The 23,862-nt window shown below is 31.1% G+C and overlaps 3 protein-coding genes across 9 annotated transcripts in view; 1 reads left to right on the top strand and 2 right to left on the bottom strand.

Moving 5' to 3' along the window:
• The window catches only part of LOC145313402 (uncharacterized), a 152,686-nt gene that overhangs the window by 31,393 nt on the left and 97,431 nt on the right, over window positions 1-23,862 (bottom strand). The window lies entirely within an intron of this gene.
• LOC145313403 (carbohydrate sulfotransferase 3-like) lies at window positions 99-6,077 on the bottom strand. The gene is made up of 12 exons (XM_080152778.1): window positions 6,009-6,077; window positions 5,536-5,609; window positions 4,659-4,983; window positions 4,398-4,463; window positions 4,049-4,164; window positions 3,683-3,750; window positions 3,282-3,370; window positions 2,648-2,721; window positions 1,862-1,964; window positions 1,174-1,320; window positions 325-427; window positions 99-221 (listed from the first exon to the last, which is right to left on the bottom strand). The coding sequence occupies exons 1-12, from the start codon at window positions 6,017-6,019 to the stop codon at window positions 159-161; spliced, it is 1,239 nt and encodes a 412-aa protein (XP_080008904.1). The 5' UTR covers window positions 6,020-6,077; the 3' UTR covers window positions 99-158.
• Window positions 10,503-18,375, top strand: LOC145313405 (transmembrane protein 19). The gene is made up of 12 exons (XM_080152781.1): window positions 10,503-10,764; window positions 11,459-11,553; window positions 12,025-12,098; window positions 12,428-12,505; window positions 13,205-13,271; window positions 13,579-13,623; window positions 14,091-14,166; window positions 14,495-14,565; window positions 15,337-15,411; window positions 15,869-15,961; window positions 16,576-16,659; window positions 17,687-18,375. Exons 1-12 carry the CDS (start codon window positions 10,631-10,633, stop codon window positions 17,779-17,781), a joined length of 987 nt encoding a protein of 328 aa, XP_080008907.1. The 5' UTR covers window positions 10,503-10,630; the 3' UTR covers window positions 17,782-18,375.

A 23,862-nucleotide genomic window follows, 5' to 3' on the forward strand; every position in this document is an offset into this window, starting at 1 on the left:
CCCTGCTTAAAACAAAGATTATTTTTTCCCTAATAGCATTGCATTATGTTATTTAAACAATTTTGGATGGTTGTGTTTAGTTTCAAAATTAAGAACAATTAATATTGAAAACTTTATTTTAAACTTAATAAGCAGTATATACATATAATAATAATAGATTATTGTTCTGATAATGGTATTCCAAGGAGAGGGTATTCTAGGCTTGTTAGGGCTTCTAAGCACTAAAAATAGAATAGAACAATATGTCGTTAGTAATACCCTTAGTAAGAGGACTATTCATTCTCTAAGTTTAGTTTTAGAAGTTTCAATTTATATAAGCAATACCTGTGTTTCAATGAGCTTGATCTGTTTGATATTTAGTGCTTGTTTCCATTTGTTGACAAGAGTTAATGAATTCTTAGTGGAATGCCACACATCTTCAGTTGTCCTGTAGCACAATAAAAATAAGTTTTTCAAAGTATGTAATTAAAATTTTAAATTAACTAAATGGATGTATACGTGGATATTATGACGGTAAAATTGTCGTCAATTAGGTTTCTGACATGGAACTTGTTAATTGGTCAGTTATTTCATCCAGTAGGACGTTATGGGGGTATCGTTATTTTAGCCCGCTGCAAGTTTCTCTCTTAGAAAATATAAAAATCTGGTGTAAGGTCCAATCAATAATATGTCCGCATTATTAAAGATGATTATATCCATAAATGCGAAGTCATCGTACAAACGTAATCCTCTTTTCAAATCTCGCCATCAAAAAATTCTGTCAAACTGCATAATATACCTATACAAACTTTGAAATGGACGTATGGTCATTTATTGCTTTTCACAGCGATTTGACCATGCTATTATATCTAAAATCTAACTGTCCATAATCATAGAAAAAATACGCCTATAAAATATTTATTAAACAGAAAAATAGCTAGGGAGGGAGGGAACTTTGGGCCGTTTATTACACTAGTCCCCAAAGTTTTATAATATCTTTTCCTAATATGTTGGCTTAACAACTATGGGGACTTTAAATGAATTTTGATTGGTTAGACTATTAGTTTGAATGTCCAAATGTTTCAACCATAGTAATCTACAGGAGGGATAATTTTGTGTATCATCATTGGGGATGTACATGAATTAATAGGCCACAGTCTTATCCCTCTAGATCCCTGAAACTAGCACACTTACTCATTATCTTCGGTTTTCTTCAAATTTTCCTTGTCTTCATCCAAGATGTATTCAAGATTTAAATTTTTGAAAAGTTTGAATGTTTCATTTTTTGGTTCCCTCGCAATATCTTCATATCTTGCTAGAGCAAACTGTCCTTTCAACTCACTAAACAAAAACAAAGAAATTTTTAATGCTCAATCTAGTAGTTTTGAAAATTAATGAACATACAAGTTATGATAATTAACCCTATGCAAACTTGACAATATTCGATATTTCATTAGGTAGGTATACTAAATAAAAATATGTTTGGACTGGATTTGGATTTTTACAAGAATCCGTCCAAAAAATGGCGGATTCTTATTTTTGGCGGATTCCGGATTCTAGCAATATTTTAAAGGGTTAAAAGAAATTTAAGTTCTACATAGGTCCTAAAAATTAATGTTCTTGGTGTTCTCTATGATTCAATTCCGAGAATCGAACCAGATTTTGAAAGATATTATGTATAATGATGATAATCTTTGCCTTCCAAAAGGGGGAGTTGAAAGAAAAAACTCAAGACGCTAATTTTAGCCTACCAATTAAGAATCCGAATCCGCTATTAAAAAACGGATTCCGGATTCGGATTCCAAAATTGGGCGGATTCGGATTCCAACCATAATTTATTTAAAAACTATTCACGAAGAAAACTTTCAAAAAAAGATCTAACCTTTGTAGTTTAATAGCTAATTTTATATCTGATTGAAGTCTTTCACAGATAGGCTTAATATCAACTGGATTCTTTTTTCTTATGGTTCCTCGCGGGTCTCGAACTAGGGATATAATCTTTTTTGGGGAATAAAAACAAGGATTACAACATCCATGAAAACGAAGCTCAACACATCAGGTAGACAAAGCGTATTGGTAAACATAGAGTGACTGCACTTTGGAGGGTATTTGATAGCGACGTACTACCGTTTTCAGACTCTATAAAAGAGATGATTCGCTTATTACATGGAGCCTAAACATATAATGGTAATCGGCCTGGCCACTTATATTTTGAAAAAAATCAATAAGTTTAAGACATATTTTGGGAATTTATATAAAGTTTCTACGCCTAAAACATCCTTCAACTCTTACATGCCTTAAATTTAGCCATTAAGGACGGACGCACTGACATTATTTGTAGAAAGGCTTTGAACAATCATGACTAGATTTTGTAATACTCGAAACAAAACGCCAGGTTAGGTATTTAACAGTTAGATTTCATTTATTAAGTAAGTTATATGAAAGTAGAACACATGCCCTATTACAGCTAAGGTTAGGTAATAATTTATTGCAATCACATGCGGGTTTAATGTTGAATTTTTAATTAATTTAAAAAAAAAATTATGTTTGTATCTTATCCCTACACATAAAATGACGAGAACATTATAAAATAATTGAAATTAGTGGTAGACTCGAAAACTAAATGCTTTTTTCAGAAAGGTGTAAAAATTAATATTCTAAAGCCTACCTAGAAATATTGCCTTCATATCTTTGTTGTCTAATAATAAATCTTCAACAAATTCCAAAGTAAAATCTCTGGACCTGGAAAATAAAATATTAATTTTTATTACTGAAGCTTTAGATATTAATGCAAATATAATAATTTGATAAATAATAATTTAGCCAAGGCAATGCTAAAACTTTATAGATTATTCACAAAAATCAACATTCTGTAGGTAACTATTAGAATTTTTTTAATTTCTTCTGCATCATTAACTTTTCCCAGGATTCTTAAGGGATAAGACTATGGAAAGTTAAGCCTCCGCTAGTTTCAACCAACCAATCAAAATCATATGACTCAATAATTCTCATATTATGTTTTATTTCTCAAAAGAAAATCAATGACCAAAAAAAATATGAAAGACAGTTGTGGTTAACAATGAAGACTTGTAGAGTAGTTTATCCACTAGATAAGTTTTAAAAATATTAAAGGGTGAACAACAGACAAACGGACAAAACATTATATATATTAGATGCATATTTATCTTAAAATTCTTTACTAAAAATTTAGTCGTTTATCTTGAATAGGAGCTGAAGAAAATTACATTTTCCCATTAGCAGGATGCTACTAAAAGATAAAATGAACAAATAGAATTAAATACCTTAGTACTTGTCCTGAGTATTTTTTGCAACTTTTCTCATATGATAGTGGGTCAGTACATATGACGTCACTGTCTAGCAGACACTTCTCCTAGGTAAGAAAATAACTTAAAGTCTGATTTAAACTTTTTATACAGATATTTTCTTTTAATTTTATTAAGAGCAAGATCAGACAGTAGGTACTCTATAACAGTGTCATCCTCCAAAAATTTCTTGAAATTTGATAAATATTATCATAGAGAAATTTTGCTATTCCAGGATAATATTACATCTATTGATGTATTTTATTCTATTTTGCCATTTAAAATTACTAAACAAATGCTCAAATGTTGTTAAATATCATTTAACAATCCTTAGAAATCAGAGTTAAGTTTCCATAAAATAAGAGTGTAATCCAACTAACCTTAAAATATGAAGTATCTCCAAATTTTCCAACTATCTCCAATGTAAAATGTTTTATCACATTGGGATCTAAAAAAAAATTTAGACTAAGAGTTTCAATTAAATCTTGTTAAGTCAATTTTTGTTTTAATGAAACAAGGATGAAATGAATCGATAGTAGCAAAACTTTGAATATTTGAAATTGCTTATAATTCTTAATGGTTTAAGAGATACATGTTTGATAAGAATGATTCTACTGCATCAAGTTTTTTTTTCAAAAGGCAGCCTTGATCTTGAAAAACTATAAACAAAATTGTTAATTTTCTTTTAAAATGAAAAATAAGGTATTAGGAGTAGCAACGCTATTTATATTTTTTAAATAATTTACCTAAGACACAGTTAAAGAGATTGGCCACAAGATTGGATTCCTGCTTTGGTTCTCCGTGAAAGAAGAAATTGTCTTCATTTAAAAATTGCTTTATCACAGGATAACCAGAATTTTTCCTACAAAACATGAATTTGCATAAACACTATCAAGAGATAATATATATATAATAATACATTTTATATAAAAAAAGTTTATTAACCTCTAGCTTCTGCCTGCTTTGTTAGGAAAAAATGTTTTAGGCGAATATAAAAAATCTGTCCAGCTTTTAGCGAGATCTTTTTTGTACCTACTAACACAAACTCTTGAATTTTTAAAAATAATGTGTAAGGAATTAAAATATTCGCATTACCTGGCTAGAATTAATAATTTTATGTTATTGGTTTCATTTCTGGATGTATTTTTAGCAGGTTTATACCTAGAAATAGATATATTTTAATCTGATAGGAGGAGTATGGCTAAATATGATCATAATAAGAAATAGTTGACTGGTTCATTGTTTTATTAGCAGCCCTTTCTTCCTCAAACCTCCCCCCCTCCCTCTTCCATCTTGCTCGAAGGGTCATTCTACACATCCCCATTATATAGTTTACTTAAGATTAAAATTGATTACCTTACAGGGCCTTTAAAATCTTTGATGATATCTTTAGGTTTTGGCACGTTTTCTATTGTTGCAAAATTATCATTTTTCAACATAGATTGCTCCATCTTTTTCAAGATTTTTTCCTCGTCATTTTTAACACTTTTAGGACTGGCACCTCTGTTAGGAACACTCTTTTTATGTTCTGCTTCCTTTGTGACTTGTTTGGCAGGTGTTGCTGGTTGTTCCTTGGGTTTGTGTGCTTTAATATCCTCATCATTATGCACAGAATCAATAAAGTCTGGTTCATTAAATTGTTCAGATTTTATCAAGTTATCACTAATTTTCTCCTCTTCATCTAGAAAATATTATATTCTTAATATTTTTGGGCATCTCTATGAGTGTTTGTTACCCTTAGTCTAAGACTATGCTTTTCTCATTTCTAGTTTGTAATATTTTATGAAATTGATTTTCGAATATTTTGGTCTATTAATTTCATCTTTTTCCCACTTTTCTGTTTCTTTAAATCTTTATGCAATTCTCAAAGATTTTTAAATTTAAATTCAACAAGAATATTTATGTTTATAAGTAGAACAGAATTAACAAGCTAACGACATTTTAGTCCATTAAAAGAGCATAATATTGTTAAGCTCCCTAAAATAATTTTTTTTCCCGGAAGGGTAGTTGAGGGGGGAGGGAAGTTGCGGATAAAAATTAGGTGTATATTTCGCTTAGCCCTCCAAAGTTTTAAATTTAAGTTCTGCCAATCGTCAGGTTAGCTTAAAAGCTTTTGGGGTAAAATTAATATTGATTAGGTTGTAGAAAGTAACAGTGTCCTAACTTTTTCACCAATGACCTAATCTTCATTAAATTATCGTCAATTGTCATATTCATTATAAATATGAATTACCTGAAAGAATAACAGCATAGAACAGATAGATGAAAATTACAGTAACAGCTGAATACACCATACGCTTGAAGATCCTACAAAAAAAACAGGGATGAAAACATGCATAAGTAGTATAATTTGTTTTGGAAATTATCTGAGCTTTAGATAAATCATAATTGAATCAAGTTTCCCTTATGAAACCATGCACAGACTATGCTTAAAGAGTAGCTACGTTACTAAAAAAGATGGATTAAATAAACTTTTGGCTGATAGATAATACTTTATTACAATCATTTCCTTCTTTGGAAAGCAAAGCTACTCTTACTCAATTTGTCCGCCCGTCTATCTGTAAGGCTAAGTGAAACCGTTATTTTCTCAGCTTTTGTTAAAGATATAAAGTTGAAATTTTTTGTTAATGTTTCTTATGAAATGTGCGCATCTAATCTATACGTTGTTTTGTCCGTCGGTCTACAATATGACATTTATTTTATTACCTTCTTTTCATTTTCTTGTATATGGTTTTGGTTGCATTGTTGTTTAAAAATATGCGACTATGAAATGTCGCTTCTGAAATTTATTTTATTATTTAATTTTTCTTTTCTTATTTTAGAATAACACAATTTTTGCCTCTTGTTCAATATAACGAAGATTAATAGATTTTTATGAAAATTAACAATGTCATTTTTTCGAAGATTTTTATTCAAGCATGATTCAATTTATTGAAACATTGAATTTCCCCCCCCCCCCAAAAAAAAAAAAAATTTAGATATAAATAATTGTGCTGTATCTTCAGTTACTATTAAAAATAATTTGACCTAGATACTTTTTGCACTATAAATGGCTTTTTTAGATCACTGTGTAATGATGAGCACTTTTATAGATTCAGAAACCCTCTCAGTTACACTTTGACTCAGCTCTATATAGCTTGTTACTAACTTAGCTAATATATATACATAACATAATATGTGTAATATGTCAGTTATATGAATTCACTAGATTTCTTACAATTAAGGAAGTGAAAAATTTAAATAGTTTGTACAGTAGAGAATTACATTATTGTTGTGATATTAATTTTATATTATTGTGTTAGACTTTTACAATTTCACACATAATGTTTTCTTTTTTTAGCACAGCTACACTATAATTAAAGGGATCATATGTTACTTGTAGGTTAAGCAATATCCCCTTTCCATTCCTTATTGAGATACTAATATAATTATAAAATATAATATTGAATAGCAATCTGGTTGCACAAATTGTAAATAGCGATCCCTCCCTGTAGCGAGAAAAAGAGTGGGAGGATTTTTCCTGGTTTAATTTGGTTTAAGATAAAGGAAGTTGTTTGGGGTTTTGAAGTTCTTTAGAAATGACAAAAAAGCTTATTTTCAATAAAAATATACCTAACTAACATTTTCTGCCTATCTCCTTTTTTTATCTCCCTTTAACATGTTACTTGTAGGTTAAGCAAAGTTAAACATGTTACTTGTAGGTTTAGCGCTAAACCTACAAGTAACATGATCCAATTAAAGTATGACAGTCCATACATGCTTCAATGCATCATAATCATGTAAAAATAAAGATAAATTTTGCTGAAAATCAATACAAAAATGAGATAATTGCCAAATACTATTTATTTGTCATTAAAAATGCTTGAAGTTCAGTACTGTTACTGTTCTACGTATGAGCGTTATTGTCCTTGTTTAAACTACTTTTTGTAAGCTCTTTATTAAATGTTTTTATTAGGATTTATTTTCTAACTGCTTTATTATAAGTTTATTATAACAATAAGATCAGATGATCATAGACAGACTGAAAGTAAAGTTCATCTTCCTCTTTCCCCTTCTCACCAAAAAATAATTTTGCCTATGCCATTGGTTGGGAAAGAATGCATGAAAGCGGGTGATGGAGGGGGGGGGGGGTGGTATATCTCATGCCGGTATGCCCTCTAGTGGCCTGTGTGTGTGTGTGTGTGTGTGTGTGTGTGTGTGTGTGTGTGTGTGTGTGTGTGTGTGTGTGTGTGTGTAGGTTTCTAGTTTCTCTTTAAAGTCATGAAAGGGGAGAAGATTGTTTGCTGGGAAGGGAAGGGGGTCTAAGGCAGTATGTTTTCATTGGTTTTATCATTTATGTTTGTGTAATACTTGTCACATATGAACTGAACACACTCGAATGTGTAGATATATTAGTCTTCATAATCATACCAAAGTAAATTTGTAAGTGTATCTAGTGTTTGATTTTCATGGAAGCTTTGTAATGGTGTAACCCCACCCCCCCCCCACCACGTAGAAAATTTCTTATATTTCAAAAAAAAAAATATCTTAATGTAAGAATGTAATTATGTATGTCTTAGTTTTATAGGATTATTACATTATTGTAAGTGTGAATTCACTTCCGCATAGTATCACATACTGTTTACATTCGCTTAAACAAACAATTTAAATTGCAATTAAAGGATAAAAGCTTTTAAGAGTCAAGCAAATGAAAGTTTTTTTTTAATAATACACGATTTTGATAATTTGATGTGAAACATGAGCGGAAATGAATTCACACCAGTTATTTAATTATTAAATTGGCTTTCAACTTAACTTGGCTTAGCTCTTTAAAAGTGTAAAAATAGCCTGAGCCAAATAATCCTATAGTCCATAGGGGCTTAGCATTGAACCTCCTGCTTTAAGTGGGCATGGGTATGACATTTTTTTTGTATAATATTGTCATTTCTTTTCGGCGCCATATGTTCAAAGGGGAGAAGGGTTCCCCTTCCTACAAATAGCCTAAATCCTGACCGACTCAAACATACATTCTAAACTATTTGTTACGCCCCTAGGCTCTAAGGGGGGAGGGCGGAGAGTGTCAGGCTTGTAGCCACACCACCCCAAGACATTTATAAATCTGCAATTTCAGAGATCTTTAGCTTCAGACAAAAAAAAACTTACTAAATACTTTATATTATTGGATAGAATTTGGGATTTCTGCTGCTTATTTTCTTCTAAATGCATCCAAACAAGGATGACAACATCCATAAAAGCGAAGCTCTGAAACGGTAGGACAAACGGACATTAACACTTGTATAATGTCAGAACTGAATAATCAGAATGCGAATGTATAAGAGTCAAGGCAAAATTCTAAGTAAATTTGTTGAAAGACTGCTTGATACGGGATAATGATTATGGACATACTTACATTTTTAGGACTTGATTATATAGTTGCTTCGCTTATAATATTGTACTTTGTTGTCCCAGGAATCAGTATACCAAAAATCAGACCAATCGGATAATTAGGTCACATACAAAGTTGTTGAAAATGTAAAAAATCAACATGTTTAAAATGGACGTACGGACATTCTGGTAATGATTATAGATATGCTACGCTTTCTAACTCGTACCTAACTATTACAGGAATCACCATGCAAAATTTGAAATCGATAGGACAATTCTAACATGCCTAAATTAACGAAAAAAGCTATTTAAAAAAGTAAAAAAATCAACATGTTTAAAATGGACGTACGGACATTTTTGTAATGATTATAGAGTTGCTACGCTTTCTAAATCGTACCTAACTACTAAAGGAATCACCATGCAAAATTTAAGATCGATAGGACAATTCTAACATGTCTAAATTAACGAAAAAAGCTATCCGTGACGGACGTACGGACGGACCGACGCTAATTATAGAAAAGCTTCGCTTTTAAAAATGGGGATTTAAAATCTGGCCAAATGACTTTCAAAGAATATTTTTCTCTATAGTCTGTGTATTTTTAGAGCTCAGCAAGCTAACAGTTATCTGAAGACACATACGCGTGTATACTACAATATGCATGCTGTTTACTTTTGTCATTTACTTCAGTGAGAAATATGTAATTTGATGGTTATGTTTAAGGTAAATCCTATTATATCAAAATTAAGATGTGCGTTTATGTCCTGTAGTATCTTGCTAACGGCTTTTAGAATGTTTCTTTTCCATAACTATATATTAATGTGGTTGGGATACCATTGCCCCCCCCCCCCCCCATTCTATCGGGAGCTAAGCCACGAAATGCTTGGAGTGAAGTCACTAGTTGATTTATGTGATGCCAGAAAAAAAATTCCTCTTTAAAACAAGCATTTTGTTTCAACAAATTATGATTTTCTACCTTCACAGTAAAAACTTTTTTATTGTTTTTTTTAAGCTTCCCTAAAATAGAGAAGTTAGTAGGTTTATTACTTGGCGGAGATCTTAACGGACGAACAGTAATACACCTTCTACTCTTTATAATCTTCTATAATCAATTTTATAAGCTGTATCCTATGGAATGAAGAGGTAAGGTTTTTTGTTTTACACCAAGATCTCGCCATCCACTTTACGGATGTTTTTTTTAATTGAAACTAAAGTTGGGAATGGTTTTAGGCTATTTTATAAGTTGTATTAATTTACTTTATTTATATTAATATAAATAATTTTTTATGCTTTTTAACCAAATCATGGTTAAATATTAAAATTTATTGTTGACAGAGTTAATATATTATTATTCTGGGGATTGTTATTTATTTTTCGGCCACCCTGTTGTATGCCGCGTAGTTCTAGAGTGTACGAGTTGTACAACAGCTGACTTCAAGATGCCTTTAGTTGTTCATTGTCATTCAGTCGCTCGGCATGCATTGTTAAAAATTGTTTCTCTGTTTAAAATCTTTATTAAAATATTTTTATAGAGCTATTAAAATATTTTTTTTATTATAAATCTTAAAAGGTTTAGATTTTACTTTATGTTATCAATTCCGTGAATTAATTAAGCAATCGTTTTAATTAACGTTTGTTGGATAAGATATCTTAATCTTTATTATGTTCTAGTAGCCACGCCCTTTGAGTCCGCTATGGGCACGTACTAGAGGTGGTGTGGGGTTGAATTCACCCTGCCTCACCCTGAAAGTTTTATTTTAGTTTCAAAAAGAAATAGTTCCCCCTTTAAAATATCCTTTTTCTTTTATAAAAGAATATCCTTATTAAAGTTTATTAATATTTCTTTTTCAGAAAAAAATGCAGTAATAGTATTACACTAAGCAAATTCTCCTTATTATCAACCTCGTCCTTCATAAATAACTAACGTTAACCTTTTCTAATTTTATCTTAAAAAATAAATCTGAAAATGAGCGGCAAAAGTTCAGCTTGCCTTTCCTTATTTTCCTTGATCTTTGTGATTGGATCCTTGTTCACCTTTGTTAGTAAGAATCTCTTGTTTGGAGGATGGACGGCTGATACACTTCAAATTTCTCCATTAAGGTAGAGGTTTTTTTTATTAAGCAAATACTGAAAGTCCATTTATGTTGTTCATTAGTGTTTTTCGTATCGAAGCTACTCTTTAACGCACGGTGTCTGTTCATTCATCATTCCAATCGGCTTGAAAACTATATGATAAACAGAATTTACTTATTTACATTAAAGACTAGGTACGAAATATTGTTTTGGTAAATCTTCTCAAAAAAACTCAAATTTTCATTACATAAGTATGATTCCTAAATTTCTTTCAGATTTTTCATATTCTGTCCCATTTTTATAGCCTTTTAGATTTTGATTCTTTGAGAAAAAATTGTAATCCTGATTTTGGCTATTGTAGGATGTTTCTAGGTTTTGTTAAAGTATTTTCTTGTATTCATTCGAATCCGGTGGATAGAAACCGGTTCTCATCCATACGAAAAAAACTATGTCTAGCATTGTATTATATCCAGCTTTCTACGAATTTAAAAATGTACAATCATACGATTGAAACAAGTTTTTTTAGCCGGTGCCTTCGGTATTTGCTTAATCATAAGATTGAATATAGTTTTTTTAGCAGGTGCCTTCTGCACCTTGGGGCTAAAAAAAAACTAGTTTTAATCTTATAATTGTACATTCTATATCCGCGGTAAGCCGTTTATACGATGCGAGAAATAACTAATACCATTCATGTTTTACTTATCTATAATCTAATGTCTAGATGGGTGCTTGCCACAGCTGTCTCAGTACTTGTGACGTCATATGGTCACAGCAGAAAATCCTTGTCAACTTCTGGGGCACTTCTAGCTCTTTTAGGTAAACTTATCCTATTATACGAAGTAATACGTTTTTTTTATTTGTAGCTTAAGATTTTAAGAAATACTGAACTGACGAGTTAGTTTTTTTTTGATAGCTTCACGCAGGCTCCATAGTTTTTTTTTCTGTAATTTTATATTAAAGTATTGGATTTGTTTTTTGATATTTCTTGCCCCATGATTAACCCTTAGATTACAGAGCCCCAAGATTCTTATGTTGGAGCATCTAGTGTGTTGTTCTAGAATGGAAATTTTATGTAATTTATACGATTTAAGATACGTCTTATTTTTAAGCTGAACAGAAGTTATAACGCTCAATTTTAATTACAAAGGAAGGTTGCTGGAATGGGTTTATTTATGCATGAATAAAAGGATACAAGCAATTTTACCCGACAGAAAATTGTATCGTATTAGTTTTAAATAAAATCTAATAAAAAATAATCATTGATTTATTTTCTACTCTATTTTTTAGTTGGATTTTGTTTAACCCTGGCGCACATTAGCTTCCTTGTTTCTCTGCTCGTTTTCTTCTTGTCTTCTAGTAAGGTAAATATATTTATGTCAAAGCTTTTGGTAATTTCACCCATAGTGCCTGTTGAACACTGACACATCCTACCCTCTTTTTTAACATAACTAAAAAAAAAGGTGGGAGGTAAAATTTTCGTATACTTAACCCCTGCGGACCTACTCAATATAATTAAACGTAATCTGACAAAAGTATAAACTTAAAAAATAACCCACATTTATTTTATTTCTTGTGACTTCTGAACATTTGCTTTATCTCACTATGTCCGCTTGTCTGTCGATGATTTTTGGGTGCTTCGCTTGTCATTCCTGCTGCTTCTTTTATTATTAGATAATCATATTTTTTACAGGCGACAAAGTTTAAGCAAGATATCAAGAAAAGATTTGATTCAGAATTCAAAGAAGGTGGCCAGAGAAATTGGCTTCAGGTGACTCATTTTATTTTAGCTGATTTAAACAAGGACACATTTTCTGATTTAATAATTAGGAATAATGTTTCTCGTATTCATTTGAATCCGGTGGATAGGAACCGGTTCTCATGAATACGAAAAAACTATGTCTAGCATCGTATTATATCCAGTTTTCTACGAATATAGAAATGTACAATCATAAGATTAAAACTAGTTTTTTTAGCCGGTGCCTTCGGCACCACGGGGCTAAAAAAGCTAGTTTTAATCTTATAATTGTACATTCTATATCCGCGGAAAGCCGTTTATAATACGATACGAGAAATAACTATTTCTACCAGGCCATATAAAGTTGTTTTTGTTTGTTCGATAAGATTTCAAAAACTACTGAAACTTCACATATAAACGCTTCCAGGTTGGATTTGGGCGGTTTTATTTCTAGATTTCTTGAGGAGATAGTTTTGTCTTCATCCATACTACACTCCCCCCACCCCCACAGTCCTTTGATAATGATTCTAAAAAATGTTAAGTAACAAAAGGTTATTGCCCTGAAGTAGAATTTTCTAAATACTGTAATTATACATACATAATCTTAATATCTAGTAAGTTAGAATAAAGTGTGGTGTCAACAAGAATTTCACCTTCAACAAAAATATTATTATTTTTTATTCAAGTTGATTGAACAATATAATAATGCTTTGTAAGTTCTTTTTTTTGTAGGTTTTGTGTAATGGAGGAATGGCAACTGAACTTTCTCTGCTTTATTTGCTTGACGTTGGATCCTCAGGTATAATAAATACTAGCGGCTGCGCTCCGAGTTTCTAGGAGATTTATATTGAAAAGGGTAGGAATGGGGCAGAAAAAAATTACCTTAAACTATCCCATGGATTAGATTTGAATGAGACATCCCGTGGCCTATGTGAAGCTTCCCTATAAAGGAGAACTCAATATGTTCAGATTGATTTTTATTGAACCTTTAATGCAGCGACTCTAATTGTTTTTAAGAATCCACCTTTGGTCAAACATGCATACCTTCAGTTGTTAAATATAACAGGACATATCTTAATAATTGTGGTTTTTACTTTTTTTTTTAGATTTGCCTGTTGATTTCAGACATCATTACAGAGCATCTTGGTTGGGTAAGATATTTTATACAATAATAGTCATTAGCATTTAGTTAAAATACTTAAAATTAAAATAATAATAGTTGTGTTTTTGTCAAGAAAACTGTGAATTTGACAGCCTCATTGAATTTCATGAATGACAATAAAACTGTTTATTTTAGCTGTAAGAGGTGTACATTTGACAGTGGATAAACAAATATTGACAAAAATACAGCAGAAAATAAAATTGAAATAACCACACCCACTTTTTGTAGAAGTAGCAGAGCTCCATTTTTAGTAGTGAAGCTACTCAATAATTGCAAATATTCGTCTGTCTGTATGTCTACTAGAACTGGTATGGGAGATAAGTAATTTTTTCGGCTGCTTTCTTTCGCCCTCTTAATTGACTACCTACTCAACATATGCTCTGTAACTTTTTTTCGTTCGTCTATCCAGGATTCTTTTTGTGCTCGCTGCTTATTAATGTTGTCATCCTTGTTTAGGTATGGGAATCCTTGGAGCTTTAGCTTGTTGCAATGGTGATACTTGGGCCAGTGAATTAGGAGCTGTCCTTAGCAAGTAAGTATTCAACTCTTGAACTAAAGAACTTTTATTTATCTTACTAGCAGCTATGATCCTAGAGGAACTTGAGGGTGGAAGGGAGTCGTCCCCCCCAACTCAATTTCAAATTCATTTTAAAAAAGAATACCCTACCCCTAAATAGTTATGAATCTTCCCAGGATATATGAGAAGCTACACTGTAAAGGAGAACAATATCGGTTCATAGAGAGATCTTTCAGTACACATAGACAGACGAACATCCTGTTACTTTATTAGGATTTATATATATTTAAGAATGTCTTCAATAAATGTTAAAAGAATTCTTCAATATATATCATTGTTTCAGGGAAGAGCCTATTCTGATAACCTCCTGGAAGAAAGTTCCTCGTGGCACCAATGGAGGAGTCTCTTTCCCAGGTGATTATATTCGTTTTACTTTTTATCCTCGTCTGACACAAAGATTAAACCAACTTAAATAAAGTTCTATTTCATTGAGAGGTTTAGTGATTTTTATGCTTTTTTAAAAGGGGGGGGGGCGGATGTGCCACTTTTTGAAACCAAAAGTAAAACACGCATGATCTCAGCCCATAAAAGAGTTACAGCTCTAAAATTTGGCACAGCAATTGCTTTTGTGGAGAACAATATGGAACTGTGAAGAAACGGCGGCGGAACCGCCGCTCCCGCCGAAAACCGCCGTTTTCCCGCCGATTTTTTTTTTGCCTTTTCTCGCCATAATAGACAATTTTGAATCATCTGAGATAAACTTTTTTTTTCATAAAAAAATTCCCTTATATTTTCACATGACACTTGTAATATTTTAAACATGTCAATATTTTAAAATATTTAAAAGTGTAAAATCTTTTAAGTGTCAAGTGAAAATATAAGGAAAATTTTTATGAAAAAAAAAGTTTATCTCAGATGATTGAAAATTATCTATTATGGCGAGAAAAGGCAAAAAAAAAATTCGGCGGGAAATCGGCGGTTTTCGGCGGGAGCGGCAGTTCCGCCGCCGTTTCTTCACAGTGAATATATTAGTTTTGACTTTTCTTTTAATTCAAAGGTTTTGTATGCTATCTCGTTATGTATGTCTTTACAAGAATAAACAGTAACATCTTTTTTAAAGAAGGCGTCAAATCTCATGAAACTTAAAATAAAGATAGTATTAAAATATTTCTGTTTATTATTTAGGTTTGGTAGTAAGTGCTGTTGGAGGTATGTTAGTTGGAGTTGGATATTTTGCTGGTATTTATATTGCCACTCCAAGTAAGTATAAGTTAGGTTTACTACAATTTTGTCTTGTATGTCTTAATATCTTGGTAACCAGGTAATTCCATAAATTATGATAGCGTTTTTGTTTGTTTGCTTGTCTGCTAAGATCTCACTAAACACCAAACCGCTTCTCCATTGTAATGGAGATTCACATACGTCCCAGGATGCATTTTATGTGAAGGCTATTTTATTTTTAAATAAAGTCATTTGATATTTTCATGCAAATTTTCAGTCCTCTTCCTATACCCCTTTAAAGGACAAGATTCCCTTTATAGTGGATTTTCTACCGCTAGTATGATAGAAAAGCACAACATAACCAATATTTTCAAACGGCTTAGGTTTTAAAACAAGGTTGAAAATAGGGTACTTAACAGACAGACAAACAGCCGTAGTTTCGCTAGTAGTAGTAGCTTCGCTGGGTAATAGATAAATTGAAAATTTATTATTTTAGGCACGGAGCTGGCCATGGCTCCTGACCAGTGGAAGGTTATCCTGACTGGAGCACTTGCTGGTCTCCTTGGCAGCATCATTGACTCTCTTCTAGGTAAACTAGCGGATACGCCCCTAGAGACCATTATGGTAATTTTTTTTTTGGGGGGGGGGGGGTTTAAATTAACAACCTATTTTTTTGAAAACAAAAGTAATGAAAAAATTTTGGACGATTTCTCTTGGTAGAGTGTTGTAGGTACCCTCCTCCAAAATAGTTATAAAACAGGACAAACAGAGTTCCATATATTTTATCTTATATATATATATTCCGGATCCGGAATTAGTTATTTAATAGCGGATTCCGGATTCTTATTTGGTAGGCTAAAATTAGCGTCTTGAGTTTTTTCTTTCAATTCCTCCTCTTTGAAGGCAAAGATTTTCTTCATTATATATAATATCTTTTAAAATCTGATTCGATTCTCGGAAGTGAATTATAGAGAACACCAAGAACATTTATTTTTAGGACATATGTAGCACTTGATTTTTAATTTTTTATAAAAAAAATCCTTTTAAAATATTGCTAGAATCCGGAATTCGAATCCGGAATCCGCCACTTTTTTTTGACGGATTCTGTAAGAATCCGGAATCCGAATCCGGCCCAAAAATTCGACGGATTGCCATCACTAGTAATTATTAATTTTCATAATAACTAATCTTGTCAAAAATTAGGTGCAACTCTACAATATTCTGGCAAAGATAAGAAGACTGGCAAAATTGTCGAGGTTGCTAGGGAAGGTGTTGTCAAAATTTCAGGTATATTTAATTTAATACAAATCTCATAATTGAGAAGCTTTGTCAATCGTTCTGTAATTATAAAAACTTTATATTGCAATAGAAACAAATATTTTGGCATTTAGGCTATGTCCGCTTAACACTGATTGTCTATTTTTAGTAGCGAAGCTACTCTATAATTTGAAATGTCCGTATGTCTTAGTTTGGGGGAAACGTGATTTTCTCGGCTCCTATAAAAGATAAAAGGCTGAAATTTTTTGACAACATTCCCATTATAAAGGAGCACAATTAACTATAATACATCAATGGCGATAGGACCCCTTTTTAGCAGGTTTTAGGCTATTTTTATATTTTTCACATTTTTCTCCATATCTTTGGTGTTTATGGTCCGATTTTTAAAATTTTTATAGTTAAATATATCAAATTAAATTTCCCGTTGTTTTAAGCATCCAGTCTGTAATTTACTTTGACCGTCAGTCTGTTAGTCATAGTACTGATATATAAATATTAAGAAATTAAAAACAAATGTTGAAAAGGTTTTGTGATTTTTTTCCTAATATACATGTTTTTGACAACTAATCTTTAAATTCTTATAGATATTTTTTGCGCTTCGCTACTTATGGATGTTGTCATCCTTGTTTAGTATCCTTTTTATAACCTCGTCCCCCCCCCCCCGCGAACTTCCCCTTTTGATTGCGTAATTTGCTTCATATACCTGTTTTTTACTTGTCCTATAAACTAATAAGATATTTAATCATTTTGAAAATTTTTAATTGTGTGCTTTCGGTGTTTATTACCAATGTGTTGAGTTAATTTTAGTCTAGTTATTTTTTTGTGTCATTTAGTAACAACGTCACCCCTTTGATAGCCTACGCCAGTGGCGTGCACAGGACTCTACCAGGGTGGTGAAAAATATATAATGGGTGAAAGAAGGGGAGTGCATTTCTTCCAAATATATATATTTTTTAGGGGGGTGGGGTGAAGATTTACCCATACACCCCCCTTCTGCACTCTTATAGCCCCTGTTCATAGACTTTTTGTTGTTTAGGTCGCATGATCCTGGACAACCATAGTGTGAACCTGGTCTCCAGTATTATTACAGCTCTACTTACACCAAAAATCGCCATGGCCGTTGGAATGTAAAATATTTACCATGGTGTACAAAATTGTACATTTTCTCAGTGCCTTTGTGTACAGTGTACACTTTATTTTAGGCCTTCCGATGGCCTACCATGAAATGAATGTTCAATTACATTCCATTAACATTAAGAAAAACATTTTGAGCTTTCATTTAATCATTTATTTTTTTGGTTAAAGTTACATTCACAATACAAGCTTTAATTTTATAATGATACTCTAATATGAAGTGAATTGAATGTCAATTTATACCATTTTTAAAATTTAATATCGACTGTTTTGATAGATCTTAAGTAATATCCAGAAAATAAAGATATTTGTAATGTACAAGATGTATATTTAAAAATAATCTGTTAATCTGACTTTTGAATGTTTGTATTATAAAAATAATTGTCAAAAAGCCAGTGATATAAATTAATATTTATATAATGTATTTTGAAATTTCCAACATAATCTATGTATTATTTTTTCCAATAGTGCATAAATATTTTTTTGCTAATGAATAGTAGGTATGCATTTTTATTTATATTTTATATAATGTTTTATTATGTTTTTTATTCTTGTCTTATTATTTGTAAAATACAAATTTTATAAAATCTAGTTCTGTGTTGGTATTTTTATAGTTTTAGTTACTATACTGCCCATCCTTTGAATAGTTTATTTTGTGATTGTCTGATTAAAATTCTTGTTACTTAACTTTTTACAAAGATATCAGTTAAATTTTAGTCTTAATCGATAGCATGGAGATGCTAGAGGGAAGTGTTAACACCCCCTTATAAATTCAAAAAGCCTCTCGTCCGACCCATTTACTCTCTTGAATTTTTTATGTACACCCTACTGATCGATAAAATCTGATTATTACGTAATCGTAAATAAAATATAATTGTTCGAAGTAACAACAAGGATAACAACATCCATAAAAGCGAAGCTCTGAAATGGAAGGACAAACGAACATTAACACTTTTAGATTGTCAGAACTGTATTAACAGAATATTAATGCATCAGTACAAACAATATTTTAAGAAAATTTGTTGCAAAACTGCATAAATAGGTCATATTTACATTTTTGGGACTTGTTTATAGAGATGCTTCGCTTATAACATTGTACCTTGTTGTAATAGGAATCAGTTTTCAATAAATCAGAAGAATCGGATAATTTTAACATACAAAAATTTGTTGTCAATAAAGTTAAAAATCGACATGTTTAAAATGGACGTACGGACATTCTGGTATTGTTTATAGAGTTGCTACGCTTTCTTAATTGTACCTTACTACTATAGGAATCATTATGCAAAGTTTGGAATCGATAGGACAATTCTAACCTGTTTAAATTAACGAAAAGAGCTAACTCTCTGTGACGGACGAACGGATCAACCGTAATTATAGAAAAGCTTCGCTTTTAAAAAGACACTGGTTTTAAAAGGGAATATTCTACTATTCTTAATGTCTGTTTGTCAGTCATAATGCTTTAGAGGATAAAGAACTTCCATGGCTTAACAGTTTTCTTATATAATGATAATGTTAATTTTTCTTCTGTATTTTCTAGTTAATTCTTTGGCTTATTTTACACCTTAATATTCGAGCAATATAAATAAGCTTACTTTCTCACAAATGCAATAGCGTAAGAAATGAAATTAAAAACGTTTTGCAGCATAATTAGTCTGTGGTGTCGCGTATACGTTCCATTTGACGCACATAAATTGATGTCTCTTCTATAAAGTGGGCCATGTAAAAATGTAAAAAAAAACTTTATTTACGTTGTTCATGGTATTATAAATAATACACCCATTATATTTACTCTTATTGGAAATCAATTATTTTTAACAATTGAAAAAAGAGGGTTTTTACCTACACTGAGCTAAATGAACTCATAACTTGGATGAGTAGTATGTTTAGTATTGTGTATATCATCATGTAAATACCATCGTGGCAAATATTGAATTTTTGATGACTCAATAGTATGCATTACTCGTGAAAATACGTTAATTACGTATTTAATTATTTGAATTAATTTCCCGTAGTTTTATGGTTATGCACAGGTGAAGTCATTTCCAGTATGTTTTCAAAACCGATTGATATCCAGTGGAATAATAACGGTTCTCAGCTATACTGAAAAATCCTGTATTGCATCTTATTACAGACAATTTTCCAATAATATTTATAAAATAAAATTCATAAAGTCAATACTAGTTTTGTTAGCCCGGGCCATCGGTCACTTAGGGTTTAACAAAACTGATGTTAACCTTATAATTTTTCAATTTGATATCCGCGGAAAGCTGTCTATAATACGAGGTGATAAATAACTATTAGCCCGTTTTAATGGCGCAAGTTTTTAACTCAATTATTCTTGTTTAAATACTTGCTACGTGTTGAGTAGCGAAGCTATTCTAATGCTTGGGTCAGTCTGTCGGTAATGCTTATGCAGCCCCTACCTTCTCTTACCCATCCGCAACCCAACTATAAACTTACTCCCCCACTTATTTCATGATTTTAACTAGTGCAACCTGTTAAAATGACAGACTATATAAAAGCAAAGTAATATTATGTAATTTTTTCTCGATATTATGTCAACAGCAACCACCTTTAATGAAATCAATTGTCGACATAAACATTTAAATTGCAATTGCAAAGAATGTTCTAAGTTTTTACCTGTTTGAACTTAATCGTCCTTGTCAACTGTTTGACTCATATAGGTTTGTGTTTAACAAATATTACACATTATGGGAAATCCTGCTTATGTGTCAAATATAGAATTTAAATATAGTTTGCTTTTTCTTCATATTATTATGTAAAAGTATGTGTGTCTGTCTGTACCTATGGTTCTCGCCAAACTGAAATGGAAAAGGTCAAGAGAAAAAATTACCCCCATCTAGAAAAAAATATTTTTAACTCTTAATAAAACTAAGCTTAAAAATAGGCAGGTGTCGACTTCCTTAAAAAAACTACAAAGTTCCAGTATAGTTTAAGGCTATTTATTTTTAAATTAAGTTTGGGATGGCTTAAGGCTTTTTTTAACTGCCACTTCCCTCCCCCTTCGAATACAGAGCATCTAGATGCTGGGAGTGCAGCTGATAATACCATTTTATTGGTGAAATGATCCTAAAAACAAGATAAATAACGATTTCCCTATTATAAGTGGGATAGTTTCTGTATAATTTACTCTAACTGTCCGTCACACTCACTGTTTCCTTTGTGAATTCATGATTATGCTTGCTATTTATGAGTGTTGTCATCCTTGTTTAATAAATTTTAATGAAAGAAAAAACCAATAAAATAGAGAGACTAAGAGAGATAATTCAATGTGTGTTTACATGTATTTTATTAAAGTTAGAGTGTAACCATGGTAAATACAAATATACAATATCCCACACAGATTACCATATATACAAAGGGATAGATAAACTAGGTGAAAAATTACAAGTCTTGAATGTTCTTTTCATCTTTACATAAAATTAACAGTATTTATGTCAGTCTCTGGATTAAGATCTCGTTAACCGCTAAACCATTATGGTTCTGGCCTTTAAAGTGAAATTAAAGGAAAGGATTTTGGCTTTTTTTGGTGAATTGCTCTATAAAAAATCCTCCAATTTTTTTTCTTTTTTAGTCTAAAAACAGAAGTAAACTTTTTTGCAACTAAAAAGGAGAAAAGTTATATCATGTAAATAAATACTGAGCTGGATCTTTAAATCATTTTAATGATGATTTAGATCGGGGTGCGCTCATGTGATTGGCTGAAACTTGGCGCACACCGATATGGTTCACCACTAAATTGATTTAAAGATCCAGCTCTGGAATCTTTAGTGATGTTACAATGAATATAAATATTTCTTCCCCCCAAAGTCTGAATGTAAAATTTTACTTTGTTTGCTTTCATACTTGTAGGGAAATAAGCATAGAAACATTACTTAAACCATATTTGTTCCCTTCCCCTTTGAAAAAATGATATAAACTGCGAATTGTAAGACCATTTAACTATTCCTAAATTTGGTATATTCTCTCTCTTATTTCCATGTGATAATTATCTAGTTTCAACAGTTTTACCAAACTAGATGGTTCCTCTATTGTCAAACTAGATGGTTCCGCTATTAATAAATTAGATGGTTCATCTATTAACCAACTAGATGGTTCCTCTAATGTTAAATTGTCTAGTTTCAACAGTTTTACCAAACTAGATGGTTCCGCTATTAATAAATTAGATGGTTCATCTGTTAACCACCTAGATGGTTCCTCTATTGTTAAATTGTCTAGTTTCAACAGTTTTACCAAACTAGATGGTACCTCTATTAATAAACTAGATGGTTCCTCTATTAAAAAAAACTAGATGGTTCCTCTATTAATAAACTAGATGGTTCCTCAATTAACAAACTAGATGGTTCCGCTATTAATAAATTAGATGGTTCATCTATTAACAAACTAGATAGTTCCTCAATTAACAAACTAGATGGTTCTTCTATTAACAAACTAGATGGTTCTTCTATTAACAAACTAGATGGCTCCTCTATTAACAAACTAGATGGTTCCTTTATTAACAAACTAGATGGTTCCTTTATTAACAAACTAGATGGTTCCTCTATTAACAAGCTAAATGGTTCCTCTATTAATAAACTAGATGGCTCCTCTATTAACAAACTAGATGGTTCCTCTATTAACAAACTAAATGGTTCCTCTATTAACAAACTAGATGGCTCCTCTATCAACAAACTAGATGGTTCCTCAATTAATAAACTAGATGGTTCCTCTATTAACAAACTAGATGGTTCTTCTATTAACATTAACACACAAGATAGTTTCTCTATTAAATATGGACATTATTCTAACTTTATTAAAAGAAGGTATGTGTTTTGTTGTTAGTAGGTCAATTTTCAAAAAAGGTTAAAGATAACTTTCTGGCTTAAAAAGCCAAAACTCTACATTAATTAGCTATCTAACGTTAGAACTAAGTGATTAAATGATAATATATGTCAATAATTTAATTATTTTTTACAATTTTACATACAAACATTGGACCTTGAATTTTATTTTCAAATGAGCTTTTGTTTGGGTATTATAACAATCTTAATGAACACAAATTTTCTACATTTGTGAAAATTAAGTTTCTTATCACAAAGCAAACGATTTATTTATTTAAAAGGTGTTTGATATACGTAGTATGTACGTCATTTAAATTGATAATGTTCAATATATTTAGTATTCATAAAAAAATTGGATCAAATTGAAAACTTTTGATTACATTTATTGATAATCATTATAATAAATAATATATTTATTCGGGTGCTTTCGCTCAAACCTATTTCTTAATGCATTTTTTTCGTGTATTTTTGGTACATTTAAATTATTGGTTGATAGCTTAAAATAGATTAAAGAAACAATGATAAAGTAAATCAATTATTAATCTTTGATAACTAATTTTTATAGATTTTGTGCTTTGCAACCCTATACTTTGCAACGTAGTAGCATTTTTCAACCTACTTTTTAATGTTTTCATTGCATAAATTATTTCTTTTTAAAAGCGAAGCCTTTTCTACAAATTTGGGTCGATCTATCCGGCCGTTACAGCTAACTCTGATCGATAATTTAGTTCTGTCGATTTCAAATTTTTCATGACATTTCCGGTATTAGTAAGGTAAATTTTAACAGCGCAGCAATTCTATAATTATAACCAGAAAGTCTGTAAGTCCATTCTAAACTAGTTGATTTTGTGTAATGATTTTGTATTTAAAGATTCCTACAATAATTAAGGATCTATGTAATTGGGTCTAAAAACGTGACTATTAATACGTCGGTTTAAAATATTGTAAATTTAAACTATTCAAAGCAATGACGTATTTATAATTAAAATTACAGTCCCTTTGTTTGTCAATGTTCTATTGTTTGACTGAGTTGTTGAGCTTTGTTTTTGTACATTGTCTTCCTTGTTATAATGTACATATATATAAACAATTCCAACATATATAAGTTTAAATTTTGTGTATACTCACCATAAAGATAAGAAATAAACTTCCGTACTAAATCAACTTCAGTTTAATTCATATCTTTGAACAAGTTGAAATTCAGTATCAAGAAAACCTTGGATTTTTGGAAATTTAG

This window comes from Acartia tonsa, chromosome 3 (assembly GCF_053477335.1).
Source record: "Acartia tonsa isolate MP-2025a chromosome 3, ASM5347733v1, whole genome shotgun sequence".
NCBI classification, from domain to species: Eukaryota; Metazoa; Arthropoda; class Copepoda; order Calanoida; family Acartiidae; genus Acartia; species Acartia tonsa.